The sequence below is a fragment of the Aotus nancymaae genome, unplaced genomic scaffold (assembly GCF_030222135.1).
Source record: "Aotus nancymaae isolate 86718 unplaced genomic scaffold, 86718_ANA_hifiasm-v0.15.2.pri h1tg000079l, whole genome shotgun sequence".
NCBI lineage: Eukaryota > Metazoa > Chordata > Mammalia > Primates > Aotidae > Aotus > Aotus nancymaae.
This window is the reverse complement of record NW_026988494.1, coordinates 5576570-5592781: the sequence shown is the minus strand read 5'-3', so window position 1 is coordinate 5592781 and position 16212 is coordinate 5576570. Positions and strand designations below refer to the sequence as shown.

The 16212-nt window shown below is 45.5% G+C and overlaps 1 protein-coding gene across 2 annotated transcripts in view; it reads right to left on the bottom strand.

Annotated features, from left to right (window-relative positions):
• FUT10 (fucosyltransferase 10) overlaps window positions 1-15244 on the bottom strand; it is a 107944-nt gene extending 92700 nt beyond the window's left edge. Inside the window, exons 1-2 of one of the 2 annotated variants that reach the window (XM_012476078.2) lie at window positions 15162-15244; window positions 2131-2483 (exon numbers count right to left, since the gene is read on the bottom strand). In XM_012476078.2, the coding sequence (XP_012331501.2) occupies window positions 2131-2211 (81 nt within the window). In that variant the 5' untranslated portion in view covers window positions 2212-2483; window positions 15162-15244. Of the gene's footprint in view, window positions 1-2130; window positions 2484-15161 lie in introns of those variants that run through there. The other variant, XM_012476079.2, reaches the window with a different exon arrangement.
• Between the last annotated feature and the right edge of the window lie 968 nt (window positions 15245-16212).

Here is a 16212-nt window from a genome sequence, read left to right as displayed (position 1 = left end):
AAAAAAAAAAAAGCTCTGTGGATTTTGAAATGGACAGTCGGTACCTGAATGGGTGCAAAAATCTACCTGAGCTAATATCTATACTATTACTATTACTGCCCAATTTCTATTTCAATTTGAAATCAGTGAAGGCTGGGCACAGTGGCTCATGCCTATAATCCGAGTACCTTGTGAGGCCAAGGTGGGTGGATTGCTTGAGCACAGGATTTTGAGACCAGCCTGGGTAGCGTGGTGAAACCCTGTCTCTACAAAAAACAAAACAAAACAAAAAAAAAAAACACCAAAATTAGGCTGGGTACGGTGGCTCACACCCGTAATCCCAGCACTTTGGGAGGCTGAGGCAGGCAGATCACTTGAGGTCAGGAGTTTGAGACCAGCCTGGCCAACATGGTGGAACCTCATTTCTACTAAAAATACAAAATTAGCCCGGTGGCGGGTGCCTGTAATCCCAGCTACGCAGGAGGCTGAGGCAGGAAATCACTTGAACCTGGAAGGCAGAGGTTGCAGTGAGCTGAGATCTCGTTGCTGCATCCCTGCCTGGGTGACAGAATGAGACTCCATCTCAAAAAAAAAAAAAAAAGTAGCAAGGCACAGTGGCACACGCCTGTGGTCCCAGCTACTGGAGATGCTAAGGTGGGAGGACTGCCTGAGCTCAGGGAGGTCGAGGCTGCAGTGAGCCAAGACTATGCCACTGTGCTCCAGCCTGGGTGACAAAATGAGACCCCGTCTCAAAAAATAAATAAATAAATAGACAGATAGATATAAATCAGTGAACGAGGCTGGGTGCGGTCGCTCACACCTGTAATCCCAGCACTTTGGGAGGCTGAAGCAGGCAGATCATGAGGTCAGGAGTTCAAGACCAGCCCAGCCAGCATGGTAAAACCCTGTTTCTACTAAAAATATAAAAATTAGCTGGGCATGGTGGCAAGATGCCTGTAATCCCAGCTACTTGGGAGGCTGAGGCAGGAAAATCGCTTGAATCCAGGAAGTAGAGGCTGCAGTAAACTGAGACCATGCCACTATACTCCTGCCTGGGCAACAGAGCAAGAAAGGAAAAAGGAAAAGAGAGGAGAGGAGGGGAAGAGAGGGAGGAAGGGGAGAGAGAGAGAGAAAGAGAAGGAAGGGAGGGAGGGAGGGAGGGAGGGAAGGAAGGAAGGAAGGAAGGAAGGAAGGAAGGAAGGAAGGAAGGAAGGAAGGAAGGAAGGATCAGTGAATGAAGTTCAGAATAATTCACTAAGGCATACAAGTAGGAGAACTAAGCAAACATTTCAGTTCATTCATCCATACACAGTCCTTGAGACATGCATTAACACAGATGCCTGTGTTCTGCATTTACTGCAAGATACAAATTATCTTGTTCTCAGAATAGTCCTTGCTTCTTCAAGAATGCAGTCTTTCAAAAGTGGTAACAATAGGAGATTCTGAGGAAGCCATCCAATTTTGACCCAGGAAAACAGACTTGAGTCTTACTTTCCGTTTCTCTACAACCAGGAGCGTACAAGACTCTCAAACTCACCTTCTATCTCAATGACTTTGTTTCTGCTTGGCACATCCATTCACTAAACCTGTTTCACCTGTTTAAAGAAGAGGGGCAGGAGGTGGATTGGAAGGATCTCCCTGCCAGAGGTGCTTTACTGGGAGGAGAACTGGGACGCGTTTTCCTCCGAGTAGAAAACCTCTGATCCTGGCCGGGCGTAGTGGCTCACACCTGTAATCCCAGCACTTTGGGAGGCTGAGGCAGGCAGATCACTGGAGATCAGGAGTTGGAGACCAGCATGGCCAACATGGTGAAACTCAGTCTCTATTAATAATACCAAAACAAATGTAGCCAAGCATGGTAACAGACACCTGTAATCCCAGCTACTCAGAAGGCTGAGGCACAAGAGTCGCTTGAACCTGGGAGGCTGAGATTGCAGTAAGCAGAGATCGCACCACTGCACTCCAGCCTGGGTGACAGAGTGGAACTGTGTCTAAAAAAAAAAAAAAAAAAGAAGAAAGAAAGAAAAGAAAACCTCTGATCCCGAAGGCTTCAGCAAAAAGTGAAAGACGTGAAGTTTTGAGAAAATAGGGGGTGGAAGGGACGTGGCAAAGGCCCAGCTATCAACACTACACAACCCACATTCTTGGTACCTGGAGTGTGACAAGCAGAAAGACGGTGGCTGTGATGCACAGGCAAGATGCCAGAAGCTTCCTCCTCTGAATCCGCACCATGCTGCCCTGCCCTGGGTGACTGACAGAGGGCTAACCTGGTTACCGGGTGTTCTCTCGTCAGCCCAGAGCCCGAGACAACGTCACATGGAAGAACCATCTGGGTGCCAATTTCCTGCACTGCCATTCCTGCTGGGACCTGGTCTCCATGAGGGACTGAGATTCGAGGTTCTGAGTGGGCCTGGCTTGGCATCGAGACGAAACAGCGTGCAGTCTTCTTAGGCTATCATCAGAGCAGCTGGAGATTTCTCCACATAAGAAGGTAACAAAAAATTCTGTAACAAAAGATCATCTTTTAGCCACAGCACATTGATTTAATCAATGCAGTCTTGCAGGAGGGTTACCGTGTAAAAACCTAGATGTTTTAAACTGAAAGGAATCACTTAGATCCCGTAGTCTTGGTACCTCACTCATACGTAAGGAAACCATAGCTGGGCGTGGTGGCTCATGTCTGTAATCCCAGCACTTCGAGAGGCCAAGGCAGGTGGATCATTTGAGGTCAGGAGTTTGAGACCAATCTGGCCAACATGGTGAAACCCCGTCTCTACTAAAAATACAAAAATTAGCTGGGCGTGGTGGCGGGCACCTGTAGTCCCAGCTACTCAGGAGGCTGAGGCAGGAGAATCACTTGAACCCGGGAGGTGGAGTTTGCAGTGAGCTGAAATTATACCACTGCGCAACACTCCATCTAGAAAGGAAAGGAAAAAGGGGAGGGGAGGGGAGGGGAGGGGAGGGGAGAGGAGGGGGGAAATCAAGACCAGAGAGGTGAAGTGACTTACTCATGGCCACATAGCCCATCGGAGGGAGTGACAAATCTACAAACAGATCCCAAATCTAAAATTCTGCTTCCACTTAATGCTCTCTGCTATCAGAAGACTGAATGCCAAGACTTTATATGAAGTCACTTCCTTCTACCTAAGTTTCAAAGGAGTACAGAAATGGAATAGAAATTACCAGGACTATCCACCTGCTCCCATAAAATTTAGGAAGAAAAGAAAAAATTCAGGCTTTAATCAAAAATGGATAATCATCATGTGGCCTGAATGCTCACTAAGGAAACCAACTTATGCCACAGCATAAGGAATTCTGAACATGACCTATTTGTCTTTTGACACAGAGTCTTGCTCTATCACCCAGGCTGGAGTGCAATGGTGCGATCTCAGCTCACTGCAACCTCCACCTCCTGAGTTCAAGCAATTCTCCTGCCTCAGCCCCCCGAGTAGCTGGGATTACAGGCATGCATCACCATGCCCGGCTAATTTTTGTATTTTTGGTAGAGACAGGGTTTCACCATGTTGGTCAGGCTGGTGTTGAACTCCTGACCTTGTGGTCCACCCACTTCGGCCTCCCAAAGTGCTGGGATTACAGGCGTGAGCCACTGCACCCGGCCTTATTTGTCTTTTATAGCAAGTGGAATAAAGCAGCGGGTGGTTTGAGGACTATTATTCTTTGGAAGTTTCCAAATAAAATTTTCATCTATCTGAAATGAATGATCTTTTCAAAAAAGTTGTAAAAATGAACTAAATGAGGGCCAGACACAGTGGCTCATACCTGTAATCACAGCACTTTGGGAGCCCAAGGCAGAAGGATGGTTATGCCCAGGAGTTTGAGACCAGCCTGGGCAATATAGTGAGACCCAGTCTGTATAGAAAATTTTACAAATTAGCTAGGCATGGAGGTGTGCACCTATAGTCTCAGCTACTCAGGAGGTTGAAGCAAGAGGATCGCTGGAGCCCAAGAGGTCAAGTCTGCAGTAAGCCATGATCAACCCACCACACTCAACATGGGCATCAGAGCGAGACCCTATCTCAAAAAAAAAAGTTTAAAAAAATGCCCCCATAGAATGCGCTTTATCCCTATGATATTCCATGAACTTCAATGGCTTGGGCAAATGTGGAGTTCAGAGTGGAGCAAGGGTCAACTTTCCGGGGGGGCAATGCTGCTGCCCAGTACTTCACAGATCTGAGTCTAAGTCAGACCTCCATCATGCCCTGGGATACAGAGTTAAAGATATTATTAGAGGGCCGGGCACGGTGGCTCACGCCTGTAATCCCAGCACTTTGGGAGGCCGAGGTGGGCGGATCACAAGGTCAAGAGATCAAGACCATCCTGGTCAACATGGTGAAACCCCATCTCTACTAAAAATACAAAAAATTAGCTGGGCACGGTGGTGCGTGCCTGTAATCCCAGCTACTCAGGAGGCTGAGGCAGGAGAATTGCCTGAACCCGGGAGGCGGAGGTTGCGGCGAGCCAAGATCGCGCCATTGCACTCCAGCCTAGGTAACGAGCGAAACTCCGTCTCAAAAAGAAAAAAGATATTATTAGATATAATTAGACCTATAAAAATAATATAGAGCCCCCGATTAAAAACTTTAGTCTTAAAGATGTGCTCCCCTCTCATGAGTCTACCTTGATTTACTTTTTTTTTTTTTTTTTTTTGAGGCAGGGTCTCACTCTGTCACTTAGGCTGGAGTGCAGTAGTGCAATCATGGCTCTCTGTAGCCTCCAAGTGCCATGATGAACACTGATGCAAAAATCTTCAATAAAATACTGGCAAACCCAATCTAACAGCACATCGAAAAGCTTATTCACCACGATCAAGTAGGTGATGCATCCCAGGGATGCAAGGCTGGTTCAACATACACAAATCTATAAACGTAATTCACCACATAAACAGAACCAAAGACAAAAACCACAAGATTATCTCAATAGATGCAGAGAAGGCCTTCGACAAAATTCAACAGCCCTTTATGCTAAAAACTCTCAATAAACTAGGTATCGATGGAACGTGTCTCAAAATAATAAAAGCTATTTATGACAAACCCACAGCCAATATCATACTGAATGGGCAAAAACTAGAAGCATTCCCTTTAAAAACTGGCACTAGACAAGGATGCCCTCTCTCACCACTCCTATTCAATATAGTATTGGAAGTTCTAGCCAGAGCAATTAGGCAAGAAAAAGAAATAAAGGGTATTCAATTAGGAAAGGATGAAGTCAAATTGTCCCTATTTGTAGACGACATGATCGTATAATTAGAAGACCCCATCGTCTCAGCCCAAAACCTCCTTAAGCTGATAAGCAACTTCGGTAAAGTCTCAGGATACAAAATCAATGTGCAGAAATCACAGGCATTCCTATACTCCAACAACAGACAAACAGAGAGCCAAATCATGAGGGAACTCCCATATACAATTGTTACAAAGAGAATAAAATACCTAGGAATACAACTAACAAAGGGGGTAAAAGATCTTTTCAAGGAGAACTACAAACCACTGATCAAGGAAATAAGAGAAGACACAAACAGATGGAAAAACATTCCATGCTCATGGTTAGGAAGAATCAATATTGTGAAAATGGCCATACTGCCCAAAGTAATTTATAGATTCAATGCTATCCCCATCAAGCTACCACTGAACTTCTTCACAGAACTGGAAAAAAACACTTAAAACTTCATATGGAACCAAAAGAGAGTCCGCATAGCCAGGACCATCCTAAGCAAAAAAAACAAAGCTGGAGGCATCACGCTACCTGACTTCAAACTATACTACAAGGCTACAGTAATCAAAACAGCATGGTACTGGTACTAAAACAGAGATATAAACCAATGGAACAGAACAGAGGCCTCAGAAGTAATGCCACACATCTACATACATCTGATCTTTGACAAACCTGACAAGCAATGGGGAAATGATTCCCTGTTTAATAAGTGGTATTGGGAAAACTGGCTAGCCATATGCAGGAAGCTGAAACTGGACCCCTTCCTTACACCTTATACAAAAATTAACTCCAGATGGATTAAAGATTTAAACATAAGAACTAACTCCATAAAAACCCTAGAAGAAAACCTAGGCAACACCATTCAGGACATAGGCATAGGCAAGGACTTCACAACTAGAACACCAAAAGCAATGACAACAAAAGCCAAAATAGATAAATGGGATCTAACTAAACTTAAGAGGTTCTGTACAGCAAAAGAAACAATCATTAGAGTGAACCAGTAACCAACAGAATGGGAAAAAAATTTTGCAATCTACCCATCTGACAAAGGGCTAATATCCAGAATCTACAAAGAACTAAAGCAGATTACAAGAAACAAATAAACTCATTCAAAAGTGGACGAAGGATATGAACAGACACTTTACAAAAGAAGACATATATGCGGCCAACAAACGTGAAAAAATGCTCATCATCACTGGTGATTAGAGAAATGCAAATCAAAACCACGTTGAGATACCATCTCACGCCAGTTAGAATGGCGATCATTAAAAAATCTGGAGACGCCGGGCGCGGTGGCTCACGCCTGTAATCCCAGCACTTTGGGAGGCCGAGACGGGTGGATCACGAGGTCAAGAGATCGAGACCATCCTGGTCAACATGGTGAAACCCTGTCTCTACTAAAAATACAAAAAATTAGCTGGGCATGGTGGTGCGTGCCTGTAATCCCAGCTACTCGGGAGGCTGAGGCAGGAGAATTGCCTGAACCCAGGAGGCGGAGGTTGCGGTGAGCCAAGATCGTGCCATTGCACTCCAGCCCGGGTAACAAGAGCGAAACTCCCTCTCAAAAAAAAAAAAAAAAAAAAAAAAAAAAAAAAAAAATCTGGAGACAACAGATGCTGGAGGGGATGTGGAGAAATAGGAACACTTTTACACTGTTGGTGGGAGTGTAAATTAATTCAACCATTGTGGAAGACAACGTGGCGATTCCTCAAGGATCTAGAAATAGAAATCCCATTTGACCCAGCAATCCCGTTACTGAGTATATACCCAAAGGATTATAAATCATTCCATTATAAAGACACATGCACATGTATGTTCCTTGTGGCACTGTTTACAATAGCAAAGACCTGGAACCAACCCAAATGCCCATCAATGATAGACTGGACAAAGAAAACATGGCATATATACACCATGGAATATTATGCATCCATAAAAATCAACGAGTTTGTGTCCTTTGTAGAGACATGGATGAATCTAGAAACCATCATGCTCAGCAAACTGACACAAGAACAGAAAACCAAACACCGCACATTTGCACTCATAGGCGGGTGATGAGCAATGAGAACACTTGGGCACAGGGAAGGGGATAACACTCACAGGGATAGGTGGGGGGCGGAGGGGAGGGGAGGGATATAGGGGGGCGGGGAGGATGGGGAGGGATAACACCAGGAGAAATGCCTGATGTAGGTGACGTTGGTGGGGGTGGGGGATGGAGACAGCAAACCACCATGGCATGCATGTACCTACGCAACAATCCTGCAGGATGGCACATGTACCCCAGAGCCCAAAGTATAAACAAAAAAGAAAGAAAGAAAGACAAATGCAAAGAGAGAATTTTGAAAGCACCAAGAGAAAAGCAATTCATCACATACAAGGGAAAAAAAACACAAAAATTCAGGTATAACCTTAAGACTGAAAAAAAACACACACACACACAGACACAAAAATTAGCCAGGCATGGTGGCACATGCCTGTAGTCCCAGCTACTTGGGAGGTTGAGGCAGGAGAATTGCTTGAACCCCGGAGGTAGAGATTGCAGTGAGCCAAGATCACACCACTGCACTCCAGCCTAGGCGACAGAGCAAGAGTCCATCTCAAAAAAAAAAAAAGAAAATGAAAGAAAGAAAGAAAGAAAGAAAGAAAAAGACTGGTGATGAATCAAGAAGGTGTGGCCAGAGCACATTTCTATTACAGAACTGAAAGCGATGCCATTCTTAAATTCCAGACACATACTGAAGCATTTGAATTACAAGATTCCAGGAGAAAAGCTGTCATTTCATCACTGCCTGCAGGATGAATCTCAGAGTCCTGATCGAGAGTGCCCTAGAATACCCTTCCTGGGAAAGAATAATGTGTGTATTCAGATAACCATGGCAGGTGCCATCTGCAGTGGACTCTCACTCACCGATCCTCTAGGAGTTGAGCTTCTAAAGTGCACTGCCTGGCTGGTGTGCACCACCAGGGTTGGCTATTGGCTGTACAGAGTGGGGTTTGGAGCTGAGTCTGACTGCCTCATATTCTTGCAAATACTATGCCTTCACAACCAGCAACACTTTCATCCTAAAATAATTCCAAATTTTCTACTATATTTTGAATTAAGATGGACAGAAGAGAGACAGACTATCTTAAAGGGAATTAGTAGCTTGAGCGTGCCAGCTTCAAATTTTGGCCATTCAGGGCCAGTTGAAGGTATAAGAGTCTCAGAAATGGGCCTGGCATAGTGGCTCAAGCCTGTAATCCCAGCACTTTGGGAGGCCGAGGCAGGCAGATTACCTGAGGTTGGGAGTTTGAGACCAGCCAGATCAACATGGAGAAACCACATCACTACTAAAAATGTAAAATTAGCCGGGCGTGGTGGCGCATGCCTGTAATCCCAGCTACTCGCGAGGCTGAGGCAGGAGAGTCACTTGAACCAAGGAGACAGAGGTTGCGGTGAGCTGAGATCATGCCACTGCTCTCCAAACTGGGCAACAAGAGTGAAACTCAATCTCAAAAAAAAAAAAAAAAAGATTCTCAGAAATGGAACTAAGAGATGATTTCTGTCTTGCATGTCTGACTGTAAAATGAGAAACCAACCTTAGGTGACAGTCTGAGCTTTCAGAACCTGGCAGTTTGTGAGGCAAGGCGCAGTGGCTCACGCCTGTAATCCCAACACATTGGGAGGCCGAGGCGAGCAGACCACTTGAGGTCAGGAGTCTGAGACCAGTGTGAACAACACAGCGAAACCTCATCTCTACTAAAAATACAAAAATCAGTCAAGTGTGGAGGCGGGCACCAGTAATCCCAGCTACTGAGGAGGCTGAGGCAGGAAGATCACTTGAACCTGGGAGGCAGAGGATGCAGTGAGCGGAGATTGCACCACTGCACTTCAGCCTGAGCAACAGAGCGAGACTCTGCCTCAAAAAAAAAAAAAGAAGAATCTGGCAGTTTGTAAGCCCCTCCTGCTCCTACCTCTCCCTACTTCCAGGAGAGGCGAGGCAGAAGGCAAGGAGTTCTGGGAAGGCTCCTTTGCTCATTTCCGTTCTGGTAATTGGGGAGTCAACTGAGTTAATAAGCAAGAGGTAATACCATGGAGAATTTTTAGAAGAAATGTGTCTAATTATCAAATTTAAACTATTCACACTAAAGTATGATTTATCAAATAGGTTTGACTGTCCCAAGGTGTTTTCACTTGCTAATGTCTAAATCTCCTGAAGCCCCTTAAATGGTGACTGTCCTGGGGAAGAGATGATGTGATAGGCGGAGGAGATGCCTAAAGGCCTTTGGACAACTCCTCAGGCACAGTTAAGTCCCTCCTTTCAACTACACCTCAACGCTCCTCATTCATTTCAACCTGGTTACTCCAAAGGCCCAGTAATAGGTATTCTTCCCAGTGTGACCTTTTTGGATTCTTCATTCAGCCACAAAGAGATGTTTCTAGAGTTTTGATTGGATATATCTCCTGATTAATATCCTTCAGTAGCTTCCCAAAGATCTCAAGATAAAAATGAAACTGTTAGCTTAGAAAACAATACAATCTGAGCCCAGACATAAGCACTTTGGGAGGCCAGGCGGGTAGGTTTCTTGAGGCCAGGAGTTGGAGACCAGTCTGGCCAGTATGGCCAAACCCCGCCTCTACTAAAAATACAAAAATTAGCTGAGTGTGGTGGTGCCTGCCTATAGTCCCAGCTACTGGGGAGGCTGAGGCAGAATTACTTGAACCCAGGATATGGAGACTGCAGTGAGCCAAGATCACACACCTGCACCCAGCCTGAGTGGTGGAGCAAGACTCCATCTCACAAAACAAAAACAGAAAACACGTGGGCCGCACTCTGCCTCTCTAGCTTCCTTTCCTGGTTTGCAGCATACAGACTCTGCTCCTGCTATTCCTGGAATGTGGTTTCCCAGGCTGTACTCTGGTGCCTACCTGGGAACCTTTCCACCGTCTTTAACCGTGCTAGCCGTTCTGCAAGACTTTCAAGGCTACGTCCTTTGGGAGGCATTACGCTTCTCAACATCAAGTCAGTCTTTTCGTTTGTTTTTCAGACAGGGTGTCCTCTGTCACCTAGGCTATGTGCAGTGGTATAATATTGGCTTACTGTAGCCTCAACCTCCCAGGCTCAAGCGATTCTTCCCCCTCAACTTCCAGAGTACCTGGGACCACAGGCATATGCCACCACACCCAGCTAATTTTTTTTTTTTTTTTTTTTTTTTGAGAACTAGGATTTTGCCATGTTAGCCAGGCTGGTCTCAAACTCCTGAGATCAAGCGATCTGCCCGCCTTGGCCTCCCAAAGTGCTGGGATTACAGGTGTGAGCCACTGCACCCAGCTAAAAAATCAGTTTACAGATCTGTATCATCATGTGCTTGTTTCCATCAGGGCAATGGAGAGAATGCAGGAAGCTGGGGATTTTAGTAAGCTTTCTAAAGCTGCTTTATCAGATGCATAAAAAACAATTGTTGAGGCTGGGCACAGTGGCTCACGGCTGTAATCCCAGCACTTTGAGAGGCCAAGGTTGGCGGGTCACAAGGTCAAGAGATCAAGACCATCCTGGTCAACAGGGTGAAATCCTGTCTCTACTAAAAATACAAAAATTAGCTGGGCATGGTGGCACGTGCCTGCAGTCTCAGCTACTCAGGAGGATGAGGCAGAATTGTTTGAACCCAGGAGGCACAGGTTGAGATGAGCTGAGATCGCGCCACTGCACTCTAGCCTGGGAAACAAGAGCGAAACTCTATCTAAAAAAAAATTGTTGAACATTTAAAAGCTGGCCTAGTTTGTTAATTTGCAGACTTCCGTAGTGCCTGTGATTGTCCCTTGGGCACCTGATGAACATGGTGTGATAGCTCCAGTTTCTACTTTTACTCAATTTTCTTTATCAACACTTGTGTTAATGGCCAGGCCCAATGGCTCATGCCTGTAATCCCAGCCCTTTTGGGAGGCCAAGGAGGGTGGATTACCTAAAGTCAGGAGTTCAAGACCAGCCTGGTCAACATAGTGAATCCCTGTCTCTACTAAAAATACAAAAATTAGCCAGGCGTGGGATTACAGGTGCCTGTAATCCCAGCTATTAGGGAGGCTAAGAAGAATCACTTGAACCCAGGTGCTGGAAGTTGCAGTGAGCCAAGATCACGCCACTGCACTCCAGGCTGGGTAACAAGAACAAAAGTCTGTCTCGAAAAAAAACTTACATTAATGTGTTCCTCGCTTTTTTACAGTGAACTTCGTATTTTACTGAGCATTTATTTTTACATAAAGCATACTTTGGATGGCAGATTTCTGTGTGGGAAAGTCATCCTCTTCATCCTAGCCCAAATATCAGGCGAGACCCACAGAGAACAGTAAGGGAGAAAGGCACACTGGCAGTCATGTGAATCAAGACTGGTGATTAACAGGGAAGAGAAGCTGTAGCCAGAACACTTCTGCACTTCCATTGCAGAAATAAAGGCAATGTCATTCCTCAATCCTTAGATTCCAGACATATACTAAAGTGCTTAAATTATGCAGTACTAATAATGCAACCTCACAGGAACAAGCATTCAGTGGATCTATTTAATGCAGAAACTAAATAAAAACCCAAAATAGAGAGCCAGATAAACAGACTGATACAATGCCTCAATTAGAAGCACAGATTTTTCTGTGAGGTTTTTTTTTTTCTTGAGACAGAGTCTCGCTCTGTCACCAGGCTGGAGTGCAGTGGCACAATCTCTGCTCACTGCAATCTCTGCCTCCCAGGTTCAAGCGATTCTCCTGCCTCTGCCTCCCAAGTAGCTGGGATTAGAGGCACAAGCCATCACACCCAGCTAATTTTTTTGTATTTTTAGTAGAGATGGGGTTTCACCATGTTGGCCAGGATGGTCTCGATCTCCTGACCTCGTGATCTCCTGACCTCGTGATCTGCCTGCCTCGGCCTCCCAAAGTGCTGGGATTACAGGCGTGAGCCACCACGCCCAGCCAGAAGCAGACTTTTGAAAGGGAAAGCTTGGTGTGGTGGCTCATGCCTATAATCTCAGCATTTTAAGGGGCTGAGGTGGGTGATCACTTGAGCACAGGATTTGAAGACCAGCCTGGACATCACAGCAAGACCCCATCTCTACCAAAAAAAAAAAGTTATCTGGGCATGGTGGTGTGCACCTGTAGGTGTGGTCCCAGCTCCCAGGAGGCTGAGCAGGAGGATCCCTTGAGCCCTGGAGGTCAAGGCTTCAGTGAGCTATGATCGTGCCACTGCACTCCAGCCTGGGTGGCAGAGTTAGACCCTGTCTCAAAAATAAATAAAATTAAAAGTGGGGTGGCAGCACAAGACTGTGAAGTTTATGTATCACACTAAGAACTAAAGCAATTCTTCAAGAGCAGGGATTCTTTTTCATCTTTGTTTTTCCTATGAGGTCTTATTAATAATTATTAGTAACTATTCTTCCTCCAAGAAGGGCTTATAGGTTATTTTGTGGCAATTTTCCTACCTGGCAGGATACCTGAATTAAAATCCCTCGTCTCTAGAAAAATATATATCAATTAATAAATATTGAATAACTGCAGACTAGAAAAAACAAGCAAATAAAATCCCTGATCTGCTTTTATCATTTATATAATTATGAATGAGGAGCTTGTTCAATAACACTGACACAGCTAATATTTCACCTGACTAAAGACAACGTCCTGAACCAGATGATCTTCTGAGGTTCCATCCCAAAATTAAGCTTTCTCATCTCATAAATTACATCCACGAGTAAAAACTCTCCATAAAAGATTAATAAAGAAACAGTAATCCAGACAACTTATCAGAACGTATGATTTCTGGAAATATTTTTTTAAAAAATGTATATAACAGGTTTAGGATTACTTTATCTTCATTTTCCTTTTTGGTAATTCAATATAATCTTTTGAAAACTCCAATTTCATTCTCAAAAAAATCTGAAAGACATTGTAAGTAAATTTAATTTAAAAAAATTTTTCAAAATCCCATATTCAGAAACACTGCAACAATTGTTCATTGTAGAATGCTGGTAACTGAATTTGATATTGAGTATCTTACTGAAATCAACTCTTTACATTCCAAAGTTTAAAGCAAAAATATGGGTTGGAAATGTATGCCTACTGAACAACATTTGTACATCTATAAATAACATCATTGTTTTTCTTTTTTTTTTAAATTGCATTTTAGGTTTTGGGTACATGTGAAGAACATGCAAGATTGTTGCATAGGTACACAAATGGCAGAGTTATTTGCTGCCTTCCTCCCCATCACCCATAACATTATTGTTTTACTAAGCTATATTCTTTTTACTTCCTGAATTTAACCCTAGTTTCAAATTTTAAAAAAAATATTGTTTGTAAGATAAAACCTGAAAACTTTTTTCGTATTGAATAATAAAAGACAATGAAAACACTGTAAGAGTTGAGATCGTGTTTTTAATTCACTGTTACACACTGCCATCTAGCAGGAGGTGAGCAAAAGAGATGTTACTGGAACAGACCTGAAAGACCACCTGAGGCTACCCAATCGCTTCTGGCTTCTCCTTACGCAGAATAAAGTTTTTTGTTGTTTTGTTTTTTTTCTGAGACGGAGTCTTGCTCTGCCGCCCACGCTGGAGTGCAGTGACACAATCTCGGCTCACTGCAACCTCCACCTGCCAGGTTCAAGCAATTCTCCAGCCTCCTGAGTAGCTGGGATTACAGGCGCGCACCACCACGCCAGGGTAATTTTTGTACTTTTAGTAGAGACAGGGTTTCACCATGTTGGTCAGGCTGATCTCGAACTCCTGACCTCGTGATCCGCCAGCCTCAGCCTCCCAAAGTGCTGGAATTACAGGCGTGAGCCACTGCTCCCAGCCCGAAGAAAAGTTTTAAAGTGGAGACTCCGGTGCTGCTAGATTCGAGCCTGTGAAACTTTCGCGTTCAAATACGTGAGCTGCTTATTCAATGCCTGAAAGGCCTCCATTTGAGACTAGGGTAGACCAGGGAGAAACACCGTCCTAGTTGTAGTGTGCGTTCACTGACAAGCCCGAGATTGGTCGTGAGCTTCCTAGGTGTCTCATTGGAAAGAAGGAAGGATGTACAAGGGAATAAGGTCCTGAAAGCCAACTTGCCTGATTCAAAATTGTGTCCAGCCAGAGCTACATGCATTCCACAAACGAAATTTAACAATCCAAGTCATGTCATGCATAAAACTCTCTAACCAACTATTATTGCAGGGAGCAGGGGGGAGGCTGCTGGGGCCGTGGTGTTAAGTCATTTTGTGTGACATTTGCTTTATTTTAAAGAATCATTAAAAGATCCCCAGAAAATGTTTTAAAATCACAGCAAGATTATTTCTATAGTTTACACAAAATTAGCTCTGTTCTGAGGGTACTAATCGGGTGCAAAATACCTAACACATGGCTTGCAAATGGGATAACCCAGGCCTGCGGTGGCGGGTGCCTTCCCGGGGCATTTTCTCCATTAAATACACCGTTCCCTCTGCAACTGGAAAAGTCACAGATGCTACAACTTCAGCACAACATTCCTGCAACAAGTGATTGTGGGAAGACTGAGGGGAGAACAAGGCAGTTCGCGCCCCGCCAAGGCGGATTAACTTGGACGGGGGAGGAGGCCGATCGCGGGAGGCGGAGGCGCCAGGAAGCCTCAGTCCCAGGCGGCGGCGCCGGGACTAAGGAGCCCAGGAGCGCTCCTCCTCCGGGCTCCAGGGGAGGCTCGGGCCCGGCACCCTCCTCCCGCCGGGTGGATCAGGCTTCAGCCTCTGGCAGTGGCTCTGCCTATGCGCCACTAAGTCCCCAACACAGACTTGGTTGGATTCTTTTGCACACATCACTCCGTCTCTTACACGCACCCCATACTCGGCACAGAGGGCGGTTTCCCGGAGGCAGCGTCCCAGCTTTCGAGGGACCAGAAGAGCATCTTTCCGTGTCTCAGGATCAAGCCCCTGCCCCCACCAAGCGACCGCCGAGGCCAGAGGAGACGCGGCGCTCGCACTCACCTGGCGCGGAGCAGCGTTCACCCCGCGGACCGCAGCGCCGCTTCCTCTCTCCCTGTGAGTCCCTGCCTGGGCGCCGGGAAGACCCGGAATGTGGATCGGGAGCGGCGGAGGAGGTCGCGCCGGCGAGTACGGGGAGCGTTCAGGTGGAGCCAGCTGGGATCCGGGTTTTCACCCATGCCCTGTTTACAAACACGTGGGGCCCGGGTTGTAGGAACACTGGACCGCCGGTGACTGGTGATCCTGGCTCGCAGGCCGCTTGAGGCCACGGCCCTGGGGAAAGTTCTCGGGAAAGCTGCGGGGGCCCTCTTCTTCAAGACACTGGAAACTTTCTGCATCTCCAACTGCACTAGGAATGGAGCGCATTCAAAGTCACCTATTTAAGCCAGGTTCGGCGGCTCACACCTGTAATCCCAGCACTTTGGGAGGTCGAGGTGGGCGGATTGCTTCAGCCCAGGAGTTCGAGACCAGCCTGAGCAACACAACGAGAACTTGTCTCTACAAAAAAATACAAAAATTTGCCGAGTATAGTGGCCCGTGCCTGTAGTCCCAGCTACTGGGAGCCTGAGGTGGGAGGATCTCTTGAGCCCAGGAGGTAAAAGCTGTAGTAAGCCAAGATCAAGCCACTGCACTCCAGCCTGGGCAACAGAGCACTCTCTAAAAATAAATAAATATATGTATTTTTTTTTAAAGAAGGTCAAAGTTACCTATTCAAGAAAATCAAGAGCTTTGCAAGTTTCTCTATGGCTGGGCACCGTTTCTGGCAGTGTTTGGTAGATTAAACAGGATGATCATTTAGTTTGATTGTACTGGTTGCTAAGGTGTGAATGTTTGTGCCCTGCCCCAAATTCATATGTGAATTTTGTGCCTTTATAGTCTTTATAAATTTACACATTTATTGTGTCTGTGAAAGAGACCAGAGAGAGCTTCTGCCATGTGAGGACACATAGAGGGTCCCTCTTTGGGAGGCTGAGGTGGGAGGATCACTTGAGCCCAGGAGTTAGAGACCAGTCTGGACAACATATGAAGGCCCCCATCTCTACAAAAAAATTTT